Source organism: Pholcus phalangioides, unplaced genomic scaffold, assembly GCF_987345545.1.
Source record: "Pholcus phalangioides strain wild (caught in Gottingen) unplaced genomic scaffold, Ppha-v1.0 ptg000012l_1, whole genome shotgun sequence".
NCBI lineage: Eukaryota > Metazoa > Arthropoda > Arachnida > Araneae > Pholcidae > Pholcus > Pholcus phalangioides.
This window is the reverse complement of record NW_028301605.1, coordinates 2,086,262-2,113,405: the sequence shown is the minus strand read 5'-3', so window position 1 is coordinate 2,113,405 and position 27,144 is coordinate 2,086,262. Positions and strand designations below refer to the sequence as shown.

General features: G+C 39.8%; 1 protein-coding gene across 2 annotated transcripts in view; it reads left to right on the top strand.

Moving 5' to 3' along the window:
• Positions 1–27,144, top strand: part of LOC149079131 (uncharacterized) — a 115,778-nt gene that overhangs the window by 80,121 nt on the left and 8,513 nt on the right. For both annotated transcript variants that reach the window (XM_089240011.1, XM_089240012.1), the window contains 4 exons: positions 7,274–13,948; positions 19,990–20,123; positions 25,408–25,521; positions 26,614–26,798. In XM_089240011.1, the coding sequence (XP_089096137.1) occupies positions 7,274–13,948; positions 19,990–20,123; positions 25,408–25,521; positions 26,614–26,798 (7,108 nt within the window). The remainder of the gene's footprint in view (positions 1–7,273; positions 13,949–19,989; positions 20,124–25,407; positions 25,522–26,613; positions 26,799–27,144) is intronic.

The window sequence follows — 27,144 nt, the reverse complement described above, 5'->3', positions numbered from 1 at the left end:
GACAAAAGGTATACAGCAGGTGTGTACTGTTACTTCTGGAATCCTCATCGGCAACCGGCAACTTTGGCCTAGCTGAGCAAGACCCTGGTTTTGAAATACGGGGATCTTGGACGCCAAGTCCGTGTGCATCTGCCGCAAGTCTGCTTCATTGTACATTTACAAAGGTGATTATCCAAGGAATCAGTGGCGTCGGAGCCGTGGGTGCTGTAGGTGCTCAAGCACCTTCAGTATTTAGTAGCTGGGATTTGAGTACCCACAGAATTTATCCGGAAATAAAAATTCTTACATAAAGTTCAAGCCGAGCAACCACAAGTGTAAAACACTTCCGAAACCCCTGCAAGGAATGGAAGAGCAGAACCGTCTTCTTTTAATGCTTAGGCTGACCCAAGTACGATCCGGGAGGGGGGGGGGAATCCACTTGGTGCATGAAAGACCTCTGACCATTAACTAACTTCAATTTTGCCAGAAATTTTTTAACATAAATAAATATGTTAGGGCCACACACCACACGTGTTCCGGCATGTATCAATTCGATAGAAATTCCGCAGAGGATGTTTACAAGGTTCATGGTTAAGTAGTGGCAGTACAGACCATGATACGGCCTTGGTTACGTTATACTAAACAAAAGAAGCGACCAGAGCCGCTCTTAAGGTGTGCGACAGGTGAGGTCGCACCGAGCGCCGCATTTGTGGTAATAATAACTTCTTTCATAAACTCTGAATTTTTTCATAAATTCTCTCCTGCAAATCTTCATTTTCATCAATACTAATTATTGATAATTTTGTAAAGCTGCATTTTCATTAGGGCTGGTCCAATTAATTGGGTCGGTTAATCGATCATTTGCTAATCGCAGTTAAAAATTTTAGTTGAGTTAATCGACTCCACAAATCCGATCGATATTCAATTAAAACTTTTATTAGCAGTTTGTAATTTTACTTGATTTATTTGACTAAACTGATTAAATGTCTTAAATTATATTCCTATACATAGATAGCATTTCATATAATTGACCGTATTTAAAAATATTTGAATCAATGTTTTGATCAAATGTTTCGACATGAGGAAACACAAATCGATTCAGCGAAAACTAGTAATGATTTCTAAAATTATTGATTAAAAAAAAAAGACGCGATCCAAGTTAAGAAATTTTTGGATATGACAACCATATTGTCCCCCCCCCCCTTATGCCAAAAACATTGAATATGCAAATTTTTACTTTTGGGTTTCTCAGCTGGTTGGATCGCTTATTTTGCTAAGTTTTGTCAGAAACGCGCAAATGTGTATCCCCCTATTGAAACACATTTTACAAAACAATTTAATATAACAACTTCCATAGAGTAACGTGGGTAGTAGTAAACATTCATAAGTCGTTTTCCAAGTACTAGAAATTTGCACATTCACGTTTCTGGCAAAGGGGAACTATATTATATAGCTTCAAGCCTTTATTTGTTAGTCTGTTTCTACATTTATTTACATCCATTGAGTGGATAGATGCGTAAAATAAATAGAATATGTTTTTATAGCATCAAAATAAATATTACATTACCAACATTACGTTTTGCTCTGAATGAATAACATTTTAAGATATTCGATTGAAATTCGATTAATCGAGTAATTTTTTTTGATTAACTTATAGAAAGAAATAATTCTGCAACTTTTCTGCATTTTCATCTAGAATTCATGAATTCTTAAAAAGTATTTCTTTCATTTATTATAAATTTTCATAATTTCCATTTTCTCCCTCTCACACAGAAAAAAAATGTCGGGGCTAAGAGGCCCGATATTATTTTCGCAAAGGGCCCCCGCGTCTGGTAAGGGCGGTCCTGATCGTCACTTCTGTAACTGACCGCACCATGGTCATATATCGCTGCCAGCTCCCATTTAGAGCCAGCGGAACCAAGATTCTGTATCACATTACTGTCTTACCAAATTCAGGACAGCTGGAACTCGGGAGTAGGACTAGACTTGTAGAGCCGTGGATTGTGTTTCGCGATCCATTACATAAGTACTTACATCCATCGATGCCGTGGTCATGTCTGCAAGGGTTATTGTTTACAGATATCTTCCTGTTGAACCCTGTATATCATGGAATAATAGCAACATATAGACCGAATAGAACTGAAGAGTAGCATCCCGTTCAACGTTTGTTATTCATAAGCTGACAGGTAACAAATAAGATAATTTCAGAATGACAAATTTATGGACTGGAAAAGGGGGGAAAAACGAATCTCCTACACACACAGGCAAGAGTAATACTATTCTTCTTCCGCCATATTTGATGGTCACGTGCATGTATAGTCGCCATAATTTATCACGGAATATGAGATTTGAGGAAAAGTTTGTGATTATGTTTCCGAATGGATGTGAATCAGTTGGATTTTCTAAAGGAAATAAGGGACCGTCCAAATATTACGTCAGCAGATTTTTTAGCAATTTTTGACGCCCCCCCCCCTTACCAGCAAAATTTCTCAGCTCTGTCGCCCTACCTCCTAACTCACATTGAGATCAGAGACATACGCGAGGGAGGGAGGGACACTAAGCTCCCCCTATGCCCCCCCCCTCCCAGACGATCAAGAATTTGTTTTTTTATGCAAGAAATATTTAAAAAAAATTGAAATATCGGAGAATTGCCTTTTATACATGTTATTACAATCGGGGCCGAACTAGGGGGGTTGCAGGTGGGTCTCGTGCCCCGGACGCTAGACCCGAGGGGGCGCAAATTTCATTTTGAAACCTCTCCTTAAACATTACAAGGGGGCGTCAAAATGCGCGCTTGCCCCGGGTGATCAAGCATCTAGTTGCGGCCCTGATTACAATAAATTTCTTCAATTTCAATGCTATTTGAAGGCTAAGAACTCAAAATTTATCTTCAAGGAATTCAATGTGACACGCCCCCTAAGCCATATATGCTCAACCCATGGCCCGCATGTGACCCCTCTCGGGGGTTATCTGATATGGCCAGCCAGCCACATCAAACATAATTTTGTAAAAAATGAACTAAGCACCATATTTACGACCGCTTATGTGACCACCCATGACACAATTTCGGAGCATTTAAGCGGCCCGTGGCACATTTCCATGTCACTCAAGTATCAAGTAGTCCCGTGGTACATTCACAGATCACTTAAGTGACCCGCGGCATATTTACAGATCCCTTGAGTGACTCGCGAAGTTCCAGAACACATGAGCGGTCCGTGGCACGCTGAGAGATCCCTTAAGTGACATGTGGCACAGTTTTAGAGCACTTAAGCGGCCTTAAATAAAGAAAATAAAATCAAGAAAATAATTAGATGGATTGAGGACAATAAAGACCAAGTGATCCCACAGACGCCATATAAGCCAATAGCACAAGTACAAACTGCACCACCTCACCCGTTCACAAAGAAAAAACAAACTGATCAACTACAAAGAAGACTGACTGATGGCACAAGAACTGTATAATGACGTGGAAATCGAACGATTTAAATTGAGGATGAAATCGATTATGAATTTCATCTGATTTATTATTGATTTCAATATGCTATTTAGGATTTTATATTCGAATTAAGATTTAATATGGAATATATTGGATTATATGCTTGATTTCCGATTGTATACGTAGATTGTGATCTCGCAACTGATTTTATACTTAGATTATGATTTTATAGCTGTTGCGATTGTAATGCATATTTTGTAATGTATGCTTTTTATGAATAAATTGCCAGATGTATCCAGTCCGTGAGGACAATGAGCCGATATTGCCATATTGCGATGTGGCCTGGGTATCTTTGGATTTGACAGCCCGGACACATTTTCAGGTCACTTAGGGATCCGCGGAACATTTAGAGATCACTAAAGTGGCTCTATAGAGGACTTATGAAGATGGAGGGAATATTAGTTCAGGTGCCCACAAACAAACTAGGGAAAAGTTTTTTTCAAACTCGCTAGAGATGCCATTAAGAATATCTCATATTTTTTATAAAGGGTGGTTGATGACGTCATTCAACATTCAACAGCCCCCCCCCCCCCCGCCGTCATCAAGTCAGCAAACCCGAACCCCCGCCCCATCGATGCTGATGTAATACTTGAATGATCCCTAAAGAAAATAGCAGCAGACGTCGAAAAACTTTCTAGTGTTAGAAACAAACGTTTTCATCATCATGAGAAATTTGGCTGTGGAAGAAAAAATTAATATTTCATGAAATTGAAAATATATTGTATCTTAAATGTCTTAAGTTTCGTATTAGTTACTATTAGGGGGGGGGGATATTTTGTACGTGAATTATTATAATATTTAAAGTTACTTTTTCCCCCTTGGTTCGAGTCATGCGTGGCTGGTACGAAGAACATCTGTGGTTGAGTGTTTTTTTGCTCTCTTCTAATGGACGTATATCTCTGCTCGGTCAACCAAAAAACAAAACAATATTATTATTTTCCTCGCTTTGGGGCTTTCGTACTACATACTATGTTCCTCAAAGCTTCAAAACAAAAAGTTCTCGAGACCGCACTAAACCAACCAATGTAAATATCTACACGTTGCTGAGATCCCCATCTTTGCCAGAAGGGTCTGTACATTCAATGACTAAATGACTAATGAATGTTACTACGATGTCTCGATATTCAGAATCAATTTCTTTACGACTAGACAATTTGTGTGCATTCCTATCGGGAATCGAAAACATAATCGTATGATCTCAGGGGATTTATATCTGCACCAGCAAGTGGGATATTTGCCCAAGGCCCTATTACTTTGGGGGGCCCCCAAAATTCAAACAACGTACAGTATCAAGGAAACTGTTATTTTCCGGATATTATGCTGAGGTGAGCTCGGAAAGAAAAATCATCACGTCTCCACCGGGACACGAACCCAGGCCCTCTTGCATACCGGGCAAGCATGCTATTATCTGCACCACTGGAGACACATGACTCTGCCTTCTCTCTGCCTCTACTTCAGCGCCTCACGACACAGTGCGTGAAATTAGGAAGGCAGAGTCATGTGTCTCCAGTGGTGTAGATGGTAGCATGCTTGCCCGGTATGCAAGAGGGCCTGGGTTCATGTCCCGGTGGAGACGTGATGACTTTTCTTTCCGAGCTCACCTCAGCATAATATCCGGAAAATAACTGTTTCTTTGATATCCCTGGCTGAGAAAGAAGCCATCTATATCTCTCTAAACATACAGTATATCCACTGTCCAACCAAATATCTTCGACTCTTTTTGTGAGGGCCTCCTAATTTCTGCTTTGCCCAGGGCCACTTCATGTTGAAAACGGGCCCAGAGCTTGGCCAAAAATAGTGGTGCGTCAAACACGCGAGTACCCTGCTAAGCATATTTACGATCTGGTGTTCATCGACGTACCTAGTTTTTCACCGATGTTGTGACGTAGGTCAAATAGCAATTTTAGCAATAAAATTTATGTTCTGGAAAAAATTTCGATATGACAAAGCCGCTCGTAATTCTTTGATACTGTATTTTAATGGTTAGTACCCATATGTATGGGGGTCACCCGGTACAGGAATCATCAGCACACCCAAGCCAGGTACTGTAATTTAAGGTTTCCTTTTCCAAGCCGAGGTATTGATGTCGTTGTTTAGCTGCTCGTAATTTCTCTTAAATGTAGATATTGGTCTAAATCCTAGATGCGAAAGATGCCCCCGCGGAGTGTGTCATTCATATTAGTAGTAGTATTTTATTTCTGCTTTAAGCCGAAGCCCGTGAGCAAACCAACACAAAGCTACATTAAACAACAGAAACGGGGGGGGGGGGGGGAGAGGTGAGATATACACACGTTAAAGACATTGGTGACAAAAAAACATCAAATATATACAATTAGAATAATAAAACAAACATAATTTACATGTGAGTCTCCAATGAGTATTTTTACAGAATTGATAAAATCGCAAACCCGACCTGGCTGGGTATTCAAGAAACCGATTAAATCGGAAAGGGAAAGGTGAGAAATAACGAAAAGGTGATCGCGCAAGAAATTAACACAGGACAGGTGCAAAAGAAATGTAAAAAATCTGTGGGACATTGCCCGTCACAGAGGGGGCAGTAATGGTTGAAACGGCTGCAACCAGGTGTAAAATTACAACTAGCCTGCAAAAGGGCTGATATGTAAGTCGTGTTATTAGCATTGGTAAGATAAGGCTCAGGGTAGAAAGAGGAACCGAGATATATATATATAATTGTAGAAACGATCGGAGTTGATAACGGAAATTTTTTGGGTAAAATTTTCCACATAAATATCAATTAGGGATTCCGAAAGCAGTCCAGAAGAAGAAAGTGTACCATTCAGTTCCCAGTTACGCAATTCGCTGGGCAAAAATTCTGACAAAAAGTTACAAAGCCGGTTGCCCCAGCCCTGTTTGGTATGGAGACACCAATTTTTACTCAGTTTAAGATTGTGCGAATGTTTTTCTCTACCCAACCGCTTGAGAGTACGTACAACATACTGAAAGAAACTGGGAGTTTTCCGAACTCCATGTACGCCGCTTCCCATGTATGAGAAGCGGGTGTCATTCATATAAAGTCAAAGAAAATATAAAGTTAAGACAATTCATATAAAGTTAAATACAAAAACCGGTGATTCTCAATCTTTTGTGTCTCGTGGCTCCCTTGCCCTAGTCAACGTGTATCCGCGGCTCCCCAGAATAGTCTAACAAAGAGCTAGTTTATAAACAGACACAAATCAATGCCGCCAGCTTCTCGTGACGACGCTGACAAAGGTTGGTGAGGGCTCTAAAAGCCACGCAGCACACTTTGGGAAGCACTAACGTAAGCTATTTTTACTAATCTTGTAGAGGACCATCTGCCCAGTATGAAAATATGAACACGCACTTGGCAACTATCACATATGCTCATTCTCAGACTGGTGTAATGTAAATTCTTAAATACAGCTTGAATGGGAGGTTTAGCTGAGGTATTTGAGGGAGATCGAAACCCGTTAACACGAAATCGGACACAAACATCAGTGTTTGAGGTAGTATAGTGCTCCAACCTCTAGATGAGATTTGGCTACGCGTCGCGTCGGACAGTTCTATTCTTTTTTCTTTTAGATGAAGCGGTTGTGCATCGAGAATCGCTCGTCAGCATCTGAGCTTTCATATTTGGTTTCTCCTAGAAGTGAATAGGATCGTCTGACGTGACGAATCCAAGTCTCATCTTGTTCTTGCAGGACTGTACCACTATGTTCACTAGCGGGTTGAATCATGGTTATGTTCAATGAAAATATAAAAACTTATTACTGTCTCTTCAAAGTGATATAAATTCACGATAAAACATTTCCATTGCAGGAACTTACAGACGAAGTTGGAGACGGGCAAAGGCTCAGATCAAAGAAGAACATGAAGATGATAATGACACCATCCTTAGACACTCATCTACCAACAGTATTTCGAGAAATCATTTTTTACTTATAGAAGACGATGTCTCAGGAGATAGTTTATCGAAGAAAAGAGAGCATCCCAAAGACTACTCCGAGCACCATCGAGAAAGATCCGAACGCGAAGAAAACGGACATGAACCACCCCCATCGATCAAAATGTCACCGAATGCCAATACCGAAAACACCGAATCTACAGTGCAACAACAACGAACAAGTCCATTGAGAAAATATGAATACTGGCGATTTCATCGCAACGACCCTCATAGTAGGTTCTCCACAAGAGACGGTTGCGTAGCCAAGGATAGAGGGTTACATTTGAATATTAAGAGGAATGTGTTTCTGGCAGACACTGGAGACTTTGCTCCTTTCGGTTCACGAAGCGTTTCCCTTCCCGAAATCCTCCTGGATTCCGATCCTGATCCGGATAGATTCCACAGAGATTTCGTAGAGTTTCGGGTCCGGAAACTGGAGGAAGATCTAGCTAGAGACATGATGAGGGATCGTTGGTTCTACTACGAAGACATAGATCTTCACAGTCTTTGTGCATTAGATCTCGAGATCAAAGTCCCTGATAAAAATGATTACAGGCTCGTCTACTTAAGCAGTTCCCACAGTTCGGAAAACTCTTACATAGACAGTCTAGAGAATTCTTGTCAAGGTCTAGATAGTTCTTCGACATCATTGGATTATAAGTCTCTAGTGAAGCAGTTGAAATCCCGAGACATCTCGGTGGACAGCGGGAAATGGAATTTCTCCCAGACAAGCACAGAAAGCGAATCGTCCTGCGTTGGACAGCTGCCAGAAATAAGCGGAGTCGAAGAATCGAATTTCAATACGGAATCTGGCTATTTCGAGGACTTGTACGAAGATCATTATCCGAGTACGACGACGTCTGATTCATTACTACTGAGCAAGGTCGGTAGCCTTATTACGAATGCCGGACCGTTGAAAAATACGAAACTAGTTTGCTCCATTCCTCCCGGTATGACATTTCATCGCGGCTGCTTACTAGACAAATTCGTCGAGGCTCTGAGGGCATTAACCCATATTTTCTACTACTCAAATGGAAATCGGTTTCTCGAGCGTTATGGAGATTGCCGATCTTTATTGTCATTTGAGCCTGGGGTATTTGGAGACGGTCATTGGAAACGGACAACGGCGTTGGGGAAAGTGCCCGAAAACTCATCTAGTAGTATAGTGGCGGGTCAATCGAGCTTTGTGGAAAGAAACGAGTTCACCAAACTCTATGAATGCCCGAAAACGATCGAACCGCCAGATAAAGAATCGGCGGCTTCGAAAGCTCGTGAGAAAGCATTTGGTATTCAGCAGAGTCGCAGTAGCAGCAATGAGCTCCATTTCCAGAATACGATCGCTGGTAATGATCCGCACGATGAAACGCTCACCAAAGCGATGATTCTAAATACGACCATTCAGGAAAAACAGAAACATGTTACAATGGAGCCCGTCGTCGTCACACGAAAGGAATCCACTGCACGTGGTGGTGGTGGTAGTAGTGTATTTTTTAATTTGAGTCAGCAACTAGAGCAAGACGGCACTTTGCATTCTTCTGGCCCAGTGATCGACAATTTTTTTTGTCGTCGAAAACATTCTCTCTCAAAGAGCTTTAAAGCATTAAATGCAAATGGTAGAACAAACAGAAAACACGACCAATGTTCGGTTTCCATTGAAGATCCTGGAGATGAGCTCGGATTAACGGAAGAACGATCTAATTACAATGATAGTAGTAGTAGTAATAATCCTGGGAATCCGTTCAGCTCAGCCGAGCATCAGAGTCTCGAAAGGAAATGTATACGATTCCCTTACTTCAGCCTCATTGATATGGAAATAAAAATATTCCCATCATATTCTGGGAACACCCTCGGGCCTACAATCGTATTCAACGTCCCATCTCGAAATGGTTTCCTACCGCAAACAACATCTTCGATGTTTGAAGTACCTTATCCATTTGTTTTTGCTTCTGGTAATCCGATCGGATCGCCTAGTTTACGCGAAAATTGGGATTCCTCGGAACATTTCACTCATAACCGTGGAAATGGACCTTGTTTCGAATCGTTAATCGGTAATTATAACATCCTTATCGAATCTGGCGTAAGTGGGGAATCCCAATCCACTCGTGAGTCTGACAAGTCTGCATTTCTCGTTGGGAAAACGAAAGTAACCAACGGTATATCTGATTTTCCTAACATAGCCAGTCGGAATGACGAACCTTATGTGATAGACCAAGGTGCTAGGTGTTGTGAATCCCAATCCCCTTGTGGGTCTGCATATCTCGTTGGGAGAAAGAAAGTAACCAACAATGTATGCGGTTCTCCTACGATGGGCTGTCGGAATGACGAATCTTACGTGATGGACCAAAGTAGTGGTGAATCCCAATCCTCTTGCGAGTCTGACGAGCCTACATTTCTTGTTGGGAAAATGAAAATAACCGACATTGTATGTAGTTCAAAAATTGGCTGTCGGAATGATAATGAATCTTACATGATAGATCATGGTGCTGGATGTAATTTTGTAAGCGGGGCATTCCCAATGATTGGTGAAGGAGGATCTGCAATACGGTTAATGTCTAAAAAAAGGCTGAAGCGTTTGAAGCGACGCTCTTCGTCATTGCTGAGAATTACTAACTCCAACAACGCTCTGGTTACTAAATACGCTCAAGTCCCTGAGGAAATTGACGTCGGTGACTTCACGAACAGCTTGTTTCATCCCAACCGTTCAACGTCATCGACTGTTGATTCACACCTAAAATTAAGCGGAAGGAAGATCATCAGCAAGGGCCCGTCTACACCGAAAGGAAAGTGTCGGGCAGCACGTTTCACCTTCAACCGAGCCTCTTCCTCCAGTTACGCTCCAGCCTTCGAAGGATCGCACAATAGCGATGGAATTCCGAACCGCATTATCACTACTGCAATGTCACGGGGGAAGGAGGAGGAGGAGAGAAGAGAGGAAACCTCTGACACAATTAATAACGCTCTGAGAGGAAAGAGGGGAAACCTACTACAATCGCTTTTACCACCACCGCCGCCGAAGTCGGGCGCGTTCTTCGGCCTTACAAAACGCCACGCTCCCGACTCTGCTCCGGAAACTGAAGTTATTGACACACAATCTGCATGCGTTACGTCGAAAACTGGTTGCGGGGAAGCGGCGTTATTCGTAGAAAGATGCGGCCTTCCCCGCCTTTCCTACGCTGCTGGTAGCGTCGGGGCTGCAGCAGCTGTTCAACGCTCAGTCGAGCACGGACTGTTGCGGTGCTCTGATCATCGGTCCTCGATCGCGGGTCTGCTTCTTACTGGTGGATCAACGAGACCAGTTAATCGGACTAATTATCGGATTTTTTTGGATTTGTTTGATGGTTATTACGGCTCTCGAGGCGACTTCCTCCTCCTTTTCTCCCCGTCGGCGCTCGTAACTTCTCGCAGCGGTCACAGCCGTCTCGGTCTTTTGTTTACGACTGCGAGTTGCGATTTCGTTTCCGGAGGTAATGGAGGATTAGATTTATTTCTCCGAGGTGGTGAAATGTCTTTGGATGATGGCGCTAGATCCAATAATCGCGGTAAGATTGCGAAGCTGAAGAAGTTCTTCGATTCCGGTGCTGCTGGTGCTGGTGACGCCACTGGTGACAGTGACAGCCGTGGCGTAAACAGTGCCTTGGATGGGATGGATGCCAACAAAAGTGACAGCAGTGGTGAAAGTGTTTCGATGGCGTCGCCGTCGTCATCGATGTGCGGTGATAATGTGGCCAGTGGTGTAAAAGTGAATGGTGATACCAGTGGTGCAGTGGATATACCAGTGGTGAAATCTAAACCGAAAGCCCAGTTGAACATGAATCATGTGGAAGATGGTCTGTGGCACATGCGTGATGTGACTTTAGTTGATTCGGATGGTGTAGATGCGTTCAGTGATTTCAAGTCTCCGACGGTGTCCACAGAAGAGCTTAACAGTCTCATAGCGGCATCTAAAGCCGAACTTTCCAAGTCATCTGAAAGTTATGATAGACCTGAGAAGTCCAATTTGGAATTTTACTTTGAGAGTGCTTTCGAAAATAGCCAGCCGTCAAGACATAAGTTTTCAAGTTCTGAATCGATGTATCGTAACGGTGGTAGTGGTAATGATCCGAGGGATGGTGCGGATGTTGGTTTAGATTCGTGCCCCGAATTATTGACACTGAACGATTATCTCGGGAATGGTAATATCTATGGATGTGATAATGAAGAGATGTATTTCGATGATCTAGATGATGAAGATGCAGCTTTGAGTGATGGTTCGTCGGATGAAGAAATGAAATGCCGGAGGTCACCTGTTAATAATGGTTTGGCTCAACCATATGCATTGCATACTATCATTGAAGAGAGCTGTGAGGAGAGTGAGAGAGAGTCTAGGACTGCTACTCCAACAAATCGGGGTCCCGCATCAAAGCTAGAAAAATATTTCAGCTGGGATATCGTGAACAATAGTAAAAATCTCAAGAAGGGGAAAGATCGTGATGGTGTGGACGATGATGATGATGAAAGTACTTTGTATAGTGATTCGTTATCCGAAGCATCTGGTTCACTTGGGGGAGATAATATCGAGCCGTCACCGTTGCAGTCATCGTGTCTGGAAAAATACTTCACTTCAGGACTTATTGGAAATGATCCGTCTCGATATCCGGATGATGTTGATCAGTATGACAACACATCAATCAGTGACTTTGATGAAGATGATAAATATCATAAAATCAGTAGGGCTGCGTTATTGAGCTCTATAGATGTTGCACCTAGTCCTTTGCTGGAAAGAACTGATGCTGGATGTGCGCAAGTCACTGAGAATTCTGATAATCTTGATGAAAGTGATGCCCGCAAAGAATTAAAGAACGATTTGGCTTCATCCAATCATCTCGACTTTTCCAATGAAAATAAGACTGCAGAATCAAATATTTCGAATTCTGCCGAGGAACATCAATGTAATATATCTGCCCCCGCGGAAATCGCCAAATCCATTCCACTTGACACGAACGCTCCTGAAGTTTCTGAAGTTTCGTTAGATGCGGAGAAAAATAATATGGAAAGCGAAATTAATTACATCGCTGCATGGCAGATTTTAGAAAACGAACTGCAGCAACTGATGAAGAACATGCCATCAGCGACTCAGGTGGATAACAATGGGAACAACAGTAATAACGGTAGCACTTATGGAAGCAGTCACAGTGACTACGGCAGTGACACTGTTGATGCCGGTGATTGCCTGACTGCAGATGAAGATGAAAATTGTGTTGAATCAAAGAACAGAAAAAACGCTAGTCAATCTGTATCCCATGACAAAGTTGTCAAGAATCTTCAGTCTAACAAAGAAGAAAACATAGATGTTATAAAAAGGTTTCTCCAATACCTCAACAAAGAAGGCATGACCGATCTTCTTGATGCCATGTCATCCAGTAATTTGTCTCAAAATGCCAAGGAACATGTGCTAGCACTCTTCAAAAGCATCATGAATGGTCAAGGTTTGGCAGCGTTCATGGAATACGATAGTACCAATAGTGTGCAAGCTGTTATGTTGTGTTTAGAGAAAATCAACATAAATTACAATGAGAAGCTGGCAAATGATTCAAGTCATAATAATGAGTGTGACAGTAGTCCTACATTAATGAACGAGACTTACACCCTACCTGTTGATGAAGGAATCTCTGTGGAAAGCACAGAAAATTTAGCTTCGGACTGTGATAACCTTTACATGTGTGATCCAAATGTTGAACCCAGTTGCGGTTTGACAAACGAGACCCCAAGCCATAGACAGCTCTCTTCAAACATTTCTTTCGTGCCGTCCAACCACGAAACGATGGAAGATACATACAGCGTGGATAGTATGCAAGGCAGTCCATCTAGAGAAATCTGTGATATAAATCCAACAAGTAGTAATTTAGAAGATTCTTCCTCCCAATTCTCTTTGTATGTTGACATAGAAATAAATGATAAGTCCACCAGCGTTAAAGAACGACAGCGTTCGAATGTAAATAAAAGTTCATCTCCTGAGACTTCACATCGCTCTTCTGTGCACCTGTGGGTCAGCGATGGTGATAACGTAGTTCCAGAAACATGTAATAGTGTCAAAGATTCTGTAACTGTAAAGAAAGATTCTGAAGTTGTGTTCAACGTGCCAAACAAAGTGACAAGAGCTATCAGCGAGCCGACTCTAGTCGACGATTTGACTAAGCTTTCGCAGCACATTAACGAGCCTAATACATCAGACCATCATTCATTCAATAGCGATCATATTGATCAACCTGAAACAGAAGATTTTGGTAGTCGGAGTTTTGAGTTGGAATTGCGTCCGGCGAATGGTTTCAGCGGTTCCCAGTCAAGTTCAAGATGCAGTTCAATCAGAAGTACGTTATCAGCCACAGCTTTGTCTCAGAGCATAACTAACTTGTCCAGTGGAATGGACCCAGGATTGAAATTCAGCAGCCTACAGCCAAAGCCTCAGATGTCTAAGGTGTCTATGAATCCTCATCATGCTGTACCAGAATCACGGCACATATCATCTTTCCTATCTCCCTCTACCGTTTTCAAAAAGTTCAGATTACAGAAAAGTGAGTATAGATTTGTCATATGTCTACCAAATGTTTAATATCTTTGAAAAAAGTAGATAAACCGCTTCGCTTTCAAGAAAGTTGTCCTGGTCTTGACAAATCAAAATAAAATTGGGGACTAGCCAAATATATTTCTTTTCTGATAAAAATAGAACAAAGTAAAATATTTTTTCTCCTTAACTTGACACTGGTAAAAAATTGTCACATATATAATGGTACTACCACAAAAAGAGTTTTGGAATGCCCCCCGCCCCTTTGAAGAGGGTCCATTTCAATTGGGGGGGGGGGGAAAGAATACTTTCTCCCGAGTTGCTGGTATGATGTCCTGGTGCAAATCAGTTTCTCATCACTAAGTCATTTCTGCTGTTGGTTCCTAACTTCGAGGTGCAAATGCTGCCCGATCTCCCCGTTTAAAAGTCTCGCCACAGAGAGCAACAAGCCTACAATGATACAATCATTACACTTCACTCATAGTTAGGAAAATCAGATGGCAGCACTACACGTAGCAAGCATTACACAGAAACAAACTTCATGTCAGATTCACTACATGTACATGGTCATTCCAACATGAACATGCACCAATTCATTAGAGGTTCCACAGAGGAATATAGACAAGGTGTGGTTTGGTAGTCATTTTCGCTGTCTCATCAATAACAAACATGTGCTTTGAACCTTGAGTTCATTGTGTGGAAAATTCTGTATGCATTTTTAAATTTGTCATTTTGATGACACTTCAAGACAATTTTTCAAGAGGACAGACTCCTCATCCTTCGGAAAGGAAGACCATAGACAATATCACGAAGGTTTGTCAGAAAGTAGCGGAAGCAGTGCACTTTTGATACCTTTTCTTTAAGCACGGAGAACACACTCGTGTTTCTTTGGCAACAATTTTTATTTTTTGTAATTTCATGAAATGTCTTGAAATTACTGAAATTAATGCGAAAATTAAGGATTTGAGTTTGCGCAACAAATTTAATTTCATGGCGAAAGATTTATATTCTGCCTTGAGACCCTGCAGAATCACAGTATACTTCCCAGTTGAGGCTGTCAGAAATGTTTTATACCTGTGCATTTTTGGCTATAGCTTGATGCATGAATAAATTCTGGAGTGCTCGATCCCTTCTGCAGAATACTGTGGTTGCTTGAGCACCCAATATTTATGTCACTGCTTCTACATTTTGCAGCACGGGCCCTAGGCCAGGAACTTTAGTGAGCCCCTCTCCAGATTTTTCATGGGCCGCTATTTAGTGGATTTATTGTGTGAAAAAAAATTTACCTGGTAGGAGCCATGTCAGCCCCACTTTTTTCAAGGGCCATGGTTTATGTAACAGAAACTCTGTTATGAGACGATGTCATTGAGTGTGCCGTAACAGTGCTTTCAGGAGGCCTAAATAGTTCTGAAGACACCGAACAAGAAAACACAGTTGCTAATGTGCTATTCTTGATGCGCAGTCACTTTACCCAAAGGTAAATAATGGAATCGCCCTTTGTGATGTAGGCAATCTGTTTCTCGCAGTAGAAGGACTTCAAAGCATAATATTTCTTTTTGCAGCTTGTACCTGCCACATCACTTGCCGATTTTGGTATGCTTGAAAATTCACTTAGATAATCACAGGAAATATTAAACACTGGACATAAGTTTTAAAACACTCAAAGGTTAACTGTAAAGTGCTGTGAAATGAAATTAAGAAAGACAAGTTTTTTTTTATCACAAAGCTATATTTCTGACTAACTAATTACGTTGAGACACATAAATTTAAAGTAGGGCTGGATTTAGGTTTGATGAGGCCCTATGCTATTGAAGGTAATGGGGCCGTTATATGTCTAACTCGAGTTGTCACTGTTTTTTGATAGGTAATTATATGGTATTTTATGTACTTAATAGGAAACATGTTTAAAATTACCTAAAACATTTTAAACATTTGTAATGTGAGATAATAAAATTCTAAACTTCTTACTTTAATATGTTAAAATTTGATTTTTGAGCAATTTCTCAAAAAGAAGTAAGTAAACAGTTGAGAGATTTTTGAGGCTCACTGCACAGACCTCGGGATCCTTGGCTGCAGCCTGTAGGGAAATCTTGCACTACTAAACCACACACGTACCTCGTCCATATTCCTCTGTGGAATCTCTTAACAAATTGGTACATGCGGGAATATGCATGTATGTGTAGTGAAACCTGACGTTAAGTTTGTTTCCATGTAATTCTTGTTATGTGTAGTGCTGCCATCTGCCACCAGTTTTTCTAACTATGAGTGAAGTGTAATGATTGAATAATTAATCGTTGTAGGCCTGTTGCTCTCTGTGTAGAGACTTTTTAATGAGGAGATCGGCTCGCATTTGCGCCTCGAAGTTGGAACCACAGGAAACCAATTTCAGCCGACCACCACTATGGCGACTGTGGAGTTCGAACCCGGATCCTCGCGATGCGAGTCCGTCATTATGACCACCATAGGCGGAGATTGACTTGGAAATCTGGGGGGGGGGGCAAGGTCATTATTGCTGGGGGGGGGTACGATGATGATGATGTCAGCTCATATATACATTAGATCAGTCGACTCCACCTGTGACGCTGGGGGGGAATGCCCCCTCCCACGCCTTATCTCTGCCCATGATGACCACTTGACCACCACAACGGCGAAATGTTGCTTTGGTCCATAGACACTAATGTTTTCATTTCCCAACAAGTTTGAAAAAATTGCAGTGGACAGCAACAGTGTATCTAGATTTGTTATCAAAAATTATAATTATAAGACTTTATCTGTTTCAATTCTATAAATAAATAATTATAAATTCTAATAAATCCTAAATTAATATTTTTAACTCTATGAATTTTTGCCAGGGCAGTTTTCCACCATGGTTTTTTCCACTGCGGTAAAACCTTGCCAACCCTGATAACAGGCATATAGATGGGTAATTCTCCAAAAAATTATCAAAATTATATATCAACCAAAAAAATCACAAAAATTCTTGGGGACACTTTAGATGCTGATAAATAAAATATAGTCAGCAGAGTAAAGTTCGTTAAAAATCCATAGCGAAAAAAATTGATTTGACCATGTTAAGATTTAGGCAAATCTGATGTGGCATTTTGCCTATTTCAGCACTAACTTGATATTTATGCTTGACACACGCAACATGTTCCGTCTATTTTTGTTGCTCATTTTCATTTGGACAAACACTGATACTCTGAACAATTTTTTTTTTATATATGTCAATTCAATTTTTTCTTTTGTTTCTTGTTCCTTTTTTCATCAATTTTATAGGGACAACAAACTTCTACTTGTTCTTTGTTTTGCTAGAGCACAAGAGACATTTACAAAGCAAAGCTTCTTAAATGAAACATTCATAGATTAAAGCAGCTTGATGTCGCTACCCAAAAATCTGGATTTTTTTTTTTTAAATTCCCATCCCCCACAACCTATGATTAAACCTTCCTTCTGGTTACCTAATGCCAAGAGAAAGACGTGTTTTTAAACGTTTTGCAACACTCATAAAAAAAACTATGCATGTTGAAAACATGGGATTTTCAGAAATAATAGAAGCCTTTGAACTGAAATATGTGAAGTGAAAATAATTTTCAATCACATGTTGTTAAAAAAAAAGTAACTGGGAGAAAGACATTTAATAAAAGCATTTGCCTCTTTTTTTTTTCGTGAATAAATTCAATTTGTTGAATAATTGCTCATTGTTGCTATTTAAGGTAACACAATCAATGATTACATTTCTCTTTACTTTTTCTGCAAAAAATTTTATTTTAGGCCGTACATTTACGTGTGGTTGCCAATATGTTCGAAATACCATAAATAAGAAAAAATCTGCAAAAAATTCAAATCTAATTTTATAAAAATGAACTAAGCACCACATTTACAGATCGCTTAAGTGGCTCGTGGCACGTTTTCAGATCACTCAAGTAGGCCTGTGGCATGTTTTCAGATCACTCAAGTAGGACCATGGTATATTTTCAGATCACTCAAGTAGGCCTGTGGCACATTTACAGATGACTTAAGTGACTCGTGAGAGAGAGAGACACACATTTATAGATCACTTGAGTGACCCACAGCACAGTTCCAGAACATTTAGTAAGCAGTCTGTTGCACATTGAGATCCCATATGTGGCATGTGGCACAGTTTTGGAACGCTTAAGTGGACCGCATTGCAGTTCTACATGACTCAAGTTACCCACAGGACATTCCTAGATTATTTAAGTGATCCACAGCGTACTTTCAGATCATTTGAGTGACACATGACTCAGTTCCAAAGCGCTTAAGTGGCCTGCTGCACATTTCTAGAACATTTGAGCGGCCCAGACACATTTCCAGATCACTTGAAGGATCAGTGGGACATTTGTAGAGATCAGTAAAGTGGTTTTATGGAGGACTTATCAATAGGAAGAATGTGCCCACTTCAAAACACAGAACAAGCATGCATCAATATCGCCAACTTGTCACCCCCTAGAAGACAGGCACTTTTTTGAGAACCACTGCTATTCATAATGCAGTGAAGCTCCTGTATAACGGTACTCAATGGACCATAGAAATATATTTTTATAAAGGATTTATTGTTCCATAGGATTTTTCACCGTAGCTTTTATGTAGGCTCTCATGACTTACCCCTTAAATGCTCTTTTTTTTTTCAAGTTGATAATTTTTATCATAGTTAATGCAGGGGTGCAAGAGCTGCGCCAAACTGCGCCGAAACGGTTCTCTTGCTACATGGTGCGCCAAGGCGCGGAATCCCTGCGCATTTGCGCCAATTCTTGTTTCTGGTTCGCGGCGATACCGCTAATGCACTGTAGTGCGTCAAATACCAGGAATTTAGGAAAAAGAAGCATGAAAATTTTGTTCACTGGACGCGTTCTTTCCGAGACACGGAAAAAATCATTCCCCCCCCCCGAAATGTGAGAAAATGACCGAGAAAAGGGAAAAAGATGGCCAAATCCATTGTTCTGTCAATTTGGTCCCCCCACCCCCACGAACGAAATTTCTGGCTACGCCCCTGGTATGCATGTTGCTTAATTTGAAAAGAGTCTCATGATTTTTATTCGTCATTTCAGTAATGCATGTTTTAGTAGTGACAGATAAGATAATTCAGAAAAAATTTAAATGGATTTTAATTTGTGAAGGAAATTTATTTAGAATTATTTGTTTCAACCATTTTTGGCAAAACTTTTGGCATTTCACAGAAAAATTAATCCTTATATTGCAGATATAGTTCGTTTTTAGTTCTGCTCCATTTTCAAATTTCTGCTCCAAAAAATGAAATTTGCTGCTCCGAAATAGATGAGGGGCGCTTGCACCCCTGTAATGTCACGTAGGCCTATAGGCTATATAGAAAGCCTGAAAAATCATTTTAAAATATCTATCTTGAATTGTATTGCTCAAATAGAACCTTTAAGAGACCATATATAGCCTTCAAAATCACCCATAAAATAAATGTATTGAAGTAATATTACATTCATGCATAACTACCTTCTTTAAAATTCAAACTATAGTGAGGAAAAAAATGTGGATTGCAAACTTCGATATAAAATGTTTTATTTGAATTTTTTTTAAACAAATCACAGACGCATGCTTTGCAACAAACAAAGAGTTACCGTCGTGATTGGGACATCTATCAGCAAATTCAAGATATAAAATGGAAAGAAAATTGCCCCAACTTATGTGCAAGGTCAATTCTGAATTTTTATCTTCAAACTGGCTGTATTAACGAATGTTTAAAGAACCCTTTGCACATATGCAAAGCTACGCATTTAAGGGTTAAATCATTATACCTACACAATATACTTTCTTGAACATATTGAATTGGCATGTTGATTTCATAGGAAGTCAGTAAAAAATTCCAGCATTCAAATTACCGGCTAATGATATGTATTTCTGGTGAAAATGAAACTATTTTTTTTTTCAGATAATACCATTGCACTGTGATAATATGCATTAGCTTATATACTGTTCATACTTTTCTTTCCATTTTTAATCGTGAATGTGTTTCCAAGTTTCATATGCAAGCTTATGACACTTTTTTTTTTTTGTATTTTGAAGACACAGGAAGCCCAAGTTCTGAGATTTCATATCCTGCCAAATACCTGAAAAAATATGGGAGGTCATCGACATTTGAAAACGAGAGTATGTGTGGGGCAGCCTCTATGCCACACCTGAATTTAGTACGAGGTGATGTAAGTATGAAAATTTTTTTTCCTCAAGTTTGTGTTCATTGTTTCATTTTCATGCTCATATGTGTAAAAAAAACCCTGAAATTATTGAAAAAAATACATGGAAATTTAACCCACTTATCCCGTGGTACAGTTTTACTCTGTAATGACCCAGGCTTATCAAACAAGCAACCTGGGTTCTAGAGACACAAACTATTTAGAAAAGCTTCTTCATTTATATGATAACTGATTGGACTGTTTTAAACCAATTTTCAAAAGCTATGCTCCCATATGAGTAATTCACATAATTTGAATCCAGGTCTGTCGAAATGAATATTTTCCAAATGGCAGCTTCATAATCACCAATTTTAATCATTAAAAGCGAAAGGATTTGGAAATGATAAACCATGGGGGAGGGGGTATCTGTAGCAAACCTCAGTTAAAGATCTCGCTAATCTGTCGGGTAGTCCATGTCTTTAGTTGAAATCACCTTACCATTCAAGTTCGAATGGCTAGGCCAGTGTTTCCCAAAGTGGGCAACATTGCCCCCTTGTGGGTGATGGAATGGTCCGGGGAAGGGGAGGAGATAGAAGCTATGGATTTAACATAGAATCCTATGGGTTCATTTGAGTTGGGAGTGATGAAATGAAAAATTTTGGGAAAAAGCAGATGGAGATGACAGAATGAAAAGCTTGGGAAACTGTGCACTAGATCATTTGAGTACGGCACAATCACAGAAGAGATTAAAAGTTAGAACTTCTTACCAGTGACAAAACAGTGCGTACTAGTAAGCATGATGTTAGTACTTACTTTCAACCGAGCACAACTCAGGTCTATCACCATCTATGGACAATTTACTACCTAGTGAGCTGTGCTGGAAGTGTAACTGTGTGTGTGTGCGTACCTGACAGTCTTTTGAGTGCGTATATAGTGTTGTGTTTGATTTTTCAGTGCGGCCATCTACATTTTTGAGAATGCAAACCTTTTTTTTAGGAACCAAACTTTATTCAATCAAATTCATTCAAAAACACAATACAATATGATGTAAAATGTGATATATCTAAACATATGCAAGTGAATCGATATATATGAGTTGTTGAGGAGTAATTATGCCCGTACTGACAACCAATCAACAAAATTAATGACCATAGTCAAAACAATTTTCACAGTCATATATAATGTACATGTTAATAATAGTCATAAACATAAAGCATCAATTTTAATTCAAGTACCGTATTCGCATAGTCCCGTGATATACATTTAAAAATAGTATTCAATCTTAGTGATAGCAACAATGTAATTAAATAATTCCTTTTTAAATTTAGAATACGAAGCTATATTTGTTAATTCGAATGGCAAGGCTTTGTAAATTTTGGGAGCTAAATAGACGAAGTGTTTTTAAATATCTCTCTCTCTCTCTCTCTCTTTTCTATGTAAAGAGATTTCAAATATTTTACCAAAGAAATGAATTTTTTAGGAAAACATATATGCTTATTTTTGTGAAGTGTCAATATCGATTTGTAGACAACTAAGTGTCGTAAATCCAAGATGTCTTTGACGGTAGCACCAGAAGTCAAAACCGAATAATTTTCAACTTTAAAAAATCTATTTTGAGAGGTTATGATTGGAAGTAGGTTGGTTTTGTAATCACATCCCCAGGTTGTTATTCCATATTGTAATGAAGATTGTATCCATGCATAGTATAATGTTCGTAAAAAGGAAGGATGGACAATTTTATGAAGATGATAGAACCTGTAGGGAAAATATCTAAGTTTTTTGGTTAGTATAGCAACATGAGATTTCCATTTCAAATTTGAGTCTAACTGGATTCCAAGATATTTCCAAGAAAAAACTCTACATTAGGACAGTTGCAATCATTTCTTGAGCGATCTGTAAGATGTGATTTGAATACTATGTCTGAATTGCTATCCCCAATCAAGCTATAATAAATAAATTTAGTTTTTCGGAGATTCCATTTCATATCGTTATTATTGAACCAATCATTGATTATTAGAAGATCGTGTTCAACCTGTCTTTTAAGTGAATGTACATCAGTACAGGAATAGAGAATCACGGAATCATCCGAGTATGTTATTATTTTACCGAAGAGTTTCAACGTACAAAAATCATTAAAGAAAATGATGAAAAGAATCGGACCTAAAATAGAGCCCGGAGGAACTCCTTTTTTTTATATTTGTGTATTCACTAAAACAATTATTTATCGTAACTGAATTACTTATTTCAGAAGTGAAGTGAGTGATGTGTTATGATGTAATTACATTTGTACTGTTTGTAGGTCTGTTGCTCTCTGTGGCAAGACTTTTTACAGGGGAGATCAACTCGCATTTGCACCTTTAAGCTGGGAACCACAGAAAACCAGCTTCAGCCGACTACCACTGTGGTGATGGTTGGGTTCGAACCCGGGACCTTGCGACAAGAGTCCTTATGTATGGCCACTCGACCACCACAGTGGCATGATGTCAGTACTGAACAGCTTAAAGTGAAGAAATGTGATCATGCTCCTCTTACGATCAGTATTTATACACAACAAGAATGGGTTTGATTTCAACCCAACCAGACTGCACACATCTTCTGTCAAGAGATGGGAAAAACTATGTCACTCACATCTAATTTGCATAGTCATACACATTAATGAATTATCAAATATCAATATTTTGCACTTTCAACATGAAACAAAACAATACCAGAGAAACTAGGCAGGTTTCCCCGAAATACATCAACAAGGCCCATAGCATGATGATCAGTGTATCAACAACAGCATATCATCACCAGGTGAGGAATTCCTGGGCCTGCTGCTATCGAAACAATGTATTTATATTAACATTTCAGACATATTTAATACAAACAATGTTACTGATAGGCTGCAATCATCTATCATGTAACCAATCACAATCAGTCTGAGGCCTAACCTCCGACAGCAGTTGTGCGAGAAGCAGAATGGGTTACAGATGAAAGTCATTTAAGCACAAGGTTCAGCTCTCTGGTTTCTGTTATGTTAATTGTCATACTTTATACAGTGTGTTTCATGAAGGATCCCTAACTTTGAAAATAAACAACTCGGAAACGGTGATAGATAGAAGCATGAAACCAGTGGTATGGTTTATTAAAAAAACTGTAAGAATCTGATGCAGAAACCACAAAATTTTAGTTACAAATTGTGCGGCAATAGATGGTGCCACTGGCGGCATTGCAGATTCCTATAAAAAGGGCTCAGACGCCGAGAGTGAAGATTTCGCGTTGAAACGTGACCGCTATTAGCGTATAGTGAAATAAATTCCGGAAATGATGTATTCTATGGAAGAACGTGTTTTTATTGTGTTGGAGTACCATCGATTAAATCACAGCCCTACTGCCACAAGGAGAAGTTTTCACACGTGATTTCAAGTCGCAAAAGGCCCAGATGCAGGGCTGCAACTAGATGCTTGTCAGCCGGGGCAATCATGCATTTTGGCGTCCGGTCATAATGTTTAAGGAGAGATTAAAGAGTGAAATTTGCGCCCCCTCTAGTACATTGCTCGGGGCACCAGACCTGCCTGCACCCCCCTAGTTGTAGCCCTGCCCAGATGGGAAAACAATTTGTGAGCTATTCAAAAAATTTCAACAGACAGGCAACGTGGCCGATGCGTTAGTCGAAAATGTGGGTCCCACTCATTCCGTCGTTACACCTGAAAATGCAACGGTACTTGCTGCAGTTATTGAGTGTCATCCGAATAAATCTGTCCGCAGACTTGCAGCTGAATCCGAAATCACACCATCCAGTACGTGCGGAAAACATTACACATGTTTCCATACAAGATTCAATTACAGCACGCCATACCAGCTTGAAGTGAACGACAATGAGAGGATTTCGCTAACGAGATGCTCAACATGATTGATGGTTCTGGTTTTGATGTCGCTCGAACGACGAGGTGCATTTTCATCTGGATGGTGTCGTTAACAGACATAATTGGCGATTTTGGGGTACCGAAAATCCACATTTGCCTCACGCACGACCACTCCATTGCCCAAAACTTGCAGCTCTTGCTCTGCAATCTCCCGCAAAGGCATTATTGGGCCCTTTTCTTGTGAGAAACGGTGACGATTGTGCTTTTGAAACAATTTGTCGCCACTCAACAAGTGTTGGACGATCAACCATGCACGGCGGGGTTCATGCAAGATGGGGCTCACCCACACTGTACACAAGCCGTTTTTGACTTTCTGGACGAAAACTTCTATGATGAAGTTATTGCGTTGAACTATTCCACAGTTAAGGGAAAAGGCATGGACTGGCCTCCGTATTCACCCGACCTCACACCCTGCGACTACTTTCTGTGGGGCACACTGAACGTCATTGTTTACCGCAACAATCCTTTAACACTCGACAAGCTGGAGGAGGCTATTTGTCAAGCTTGTGTGTCGATTTCCGGTGACACACTATAAAGAGTCACTGACAATTTCATTCTTCATTTGCGACATGTTTGTTGTGTGAAAGATGCACATTTTGAATCGTTTTTGATGTGAATGCAATGAGGTCTGCTTGCATTACCCCCTGTGTACAGCCTACTTATGGTAATGTCCCCTGTGGCGCCATTTATCGGCTCAATTTGTAACAAAAATTTTGAGGTTTCTGTATCAGATTCTTACGGTTTTTTTAATAAAAATACCACTGGTTTCATGCTTCTATCTATCACCATTTCCGAGTTATTTATTTTCAAAGTTAGGGGGTTCTTCGTGAAACACCCTGTACTAGGGTTAGGAGAAAAAGCATGGCTGTTATGACAGCGGAACAAATTGTACAGGTGCCTGAAAATGATGCAGTAACATACTGAACCTGTATCTGACACTACACGGGGATGTACACAGGATCAAAATTTATATCGAGCACAACTGGTTCAAAAAGAATCTCTTCCTTGCAAATTTTGTGTTACTCACCTACAAAATATGTTTTAAATTTATTAAGCATATTAAATTAGCTCAATTAATATATATTAGAAGCTTTGAATTATCGTATAAAGGATTTTCTTTCGATATTTTAATTTTTTTTACAAAATATTTAAACTTTTATATCTTGGGGGGGGGGGGAAAGGCACAGACTCCTATGCCCTCTCAAACATTACTAAAAATGTGTCTGATTGAAAATTACATGCAGGGAAAATATATTGAATGTTATATATTGATGTTTTTGTTTTTTCTTCGGCAACTTCAATTTAAACAAATTTTATTTTCATGGGAATCAATGTTTTATGCTGTTTACTGCCAATAAAGCTTTATGAAATTATCTTTCAATGCATAAATTTTTTTTTTTCAGTCGTATTCTGCGAGTGGAGCAATTTTCGACTGCGATAGAGAAAGTTCACTTGCTGGTGACGATGATGGAAAGAATTCGTATTTCAGCTGTAATCACAGTGCTCTGTCATTAGGGGTATGTGGTTTTTTAATGCATTTCCATAATTCTGTTTGTTGTATCAGAGAAATGGACGAAATCGAGTCATTGAAAGAAAGTGTATATTATGAAAAACTTTACCACTTTATTAAATTCTTACCACTTGAGCCCAGCTAAAATATCTTCTAGATTTTATGCCAAGATGAACTTATAAAGAAAAGTCATCTGGTCTCCTCCAGGACTCGAACCCAGGCCCTCTTGCATTCCGGGCAAGCATGCTACAACCTACACCATTGGAGACACGACCCTGCCTTCCTTATCTCATGCACTGTGGGGCGCTGAAGTATAGCCATTAGTAGCCTCTCTTAACTTCAGCAAAACTTCTCTTAACTTCAAGTGGGATGGTAAAGATAGTTATTATCTGGAATTATGCTGAGGTTACCTTTACATAAAAATCAGAAAATATGTTCCCTTGATATATTAAGGTTGAGAAAAAAAAGCCATTCATCCATTCAATGACTTTCTCTGTCCCACTTAGGAGCTATTTGCTGAAGTTAAAAGAGGTTACTAATGACTTTACTGCTGCGCCTCATTCCACAGTGCATGAAATAAGGAGGGCAAGGTCATGTTTCCAGTGGTGTAGATGGTAGAATGCAAGCGGGCCTGGGTTCCAATCCCTCCAAAGATCAAATGACTTTTCTTTCCGAGTTCACCTCTGCATAAAATCCAGAAAATGTATGTTAGATCAAAATAGTATGATATGTAGTTGAAAACTACATTCATGTATCAAAATTCAGTTTTACTCCAAATTTTATTGAAAAGTGGGAATACTTTCTCAAATTTTGGGTTTTCTTTTTTTTATTAGTTATTTATCTATTTTTCACAGGAAAAATACCCCACTTTGTACAAAATTCTGACTTAAAATTTTGGACAGGAGTGAAATTACTTTTCAATTAACTTTTTTTGGATAACACTGCCCCACTGTATTTTTATAAGGTGGTTGAAAAAAAAATTATTAAGAAATACCTTCAAGTTCTTGCATGGTTTGCATCAAATCTCTTTTTTGAAATTAGTAGTTTGAGTATTAGTAAATGTTCATACCTGGGTTTTTTTTCTGAAATATAATTCTAGGCTCACAGTGCAAGTACAGTGAGTGTTTACAGTTCAGCAGGAGGCAGGTACTACTGTAGCGTATCTGTGAGTGGAGATGTTTTGTTTGGCCTCAACTACAACCAGAAATCACAGTCCATGGAAGTTTTTATCAAACAGTGCAGGAACCTGACAGCTGTTGACATGAAAAAGAACAGATCCGATCCGTAAGAGCTCTTCAATAAATAGTATCAATTACTAAATAATATATCTGGGCTGTATTCTTTTAGTTGCGTGATGAAATTTATCCATATAGACCTTGTAAGGTCCTCCTCACACATGAGTACTGCCTCTAAGCCGGAATCCCGCCTAGTCACTGCAATGATACTTTTGTGCAACCGTTTCCATCGGAAGGCAGCGATAACCGAACCCGTTTCGGTGACGAAGCCGCAGGAGCGGAGGCAGCTTTGGCGGAGTCGCTTAGACCATGCGATCGGAACCTCGAAGGTGTACCGTGCAGGCGCAGAATCATTGGCAGACGACCGAGGTATGATCGGACTGTCGTTCTTAGTA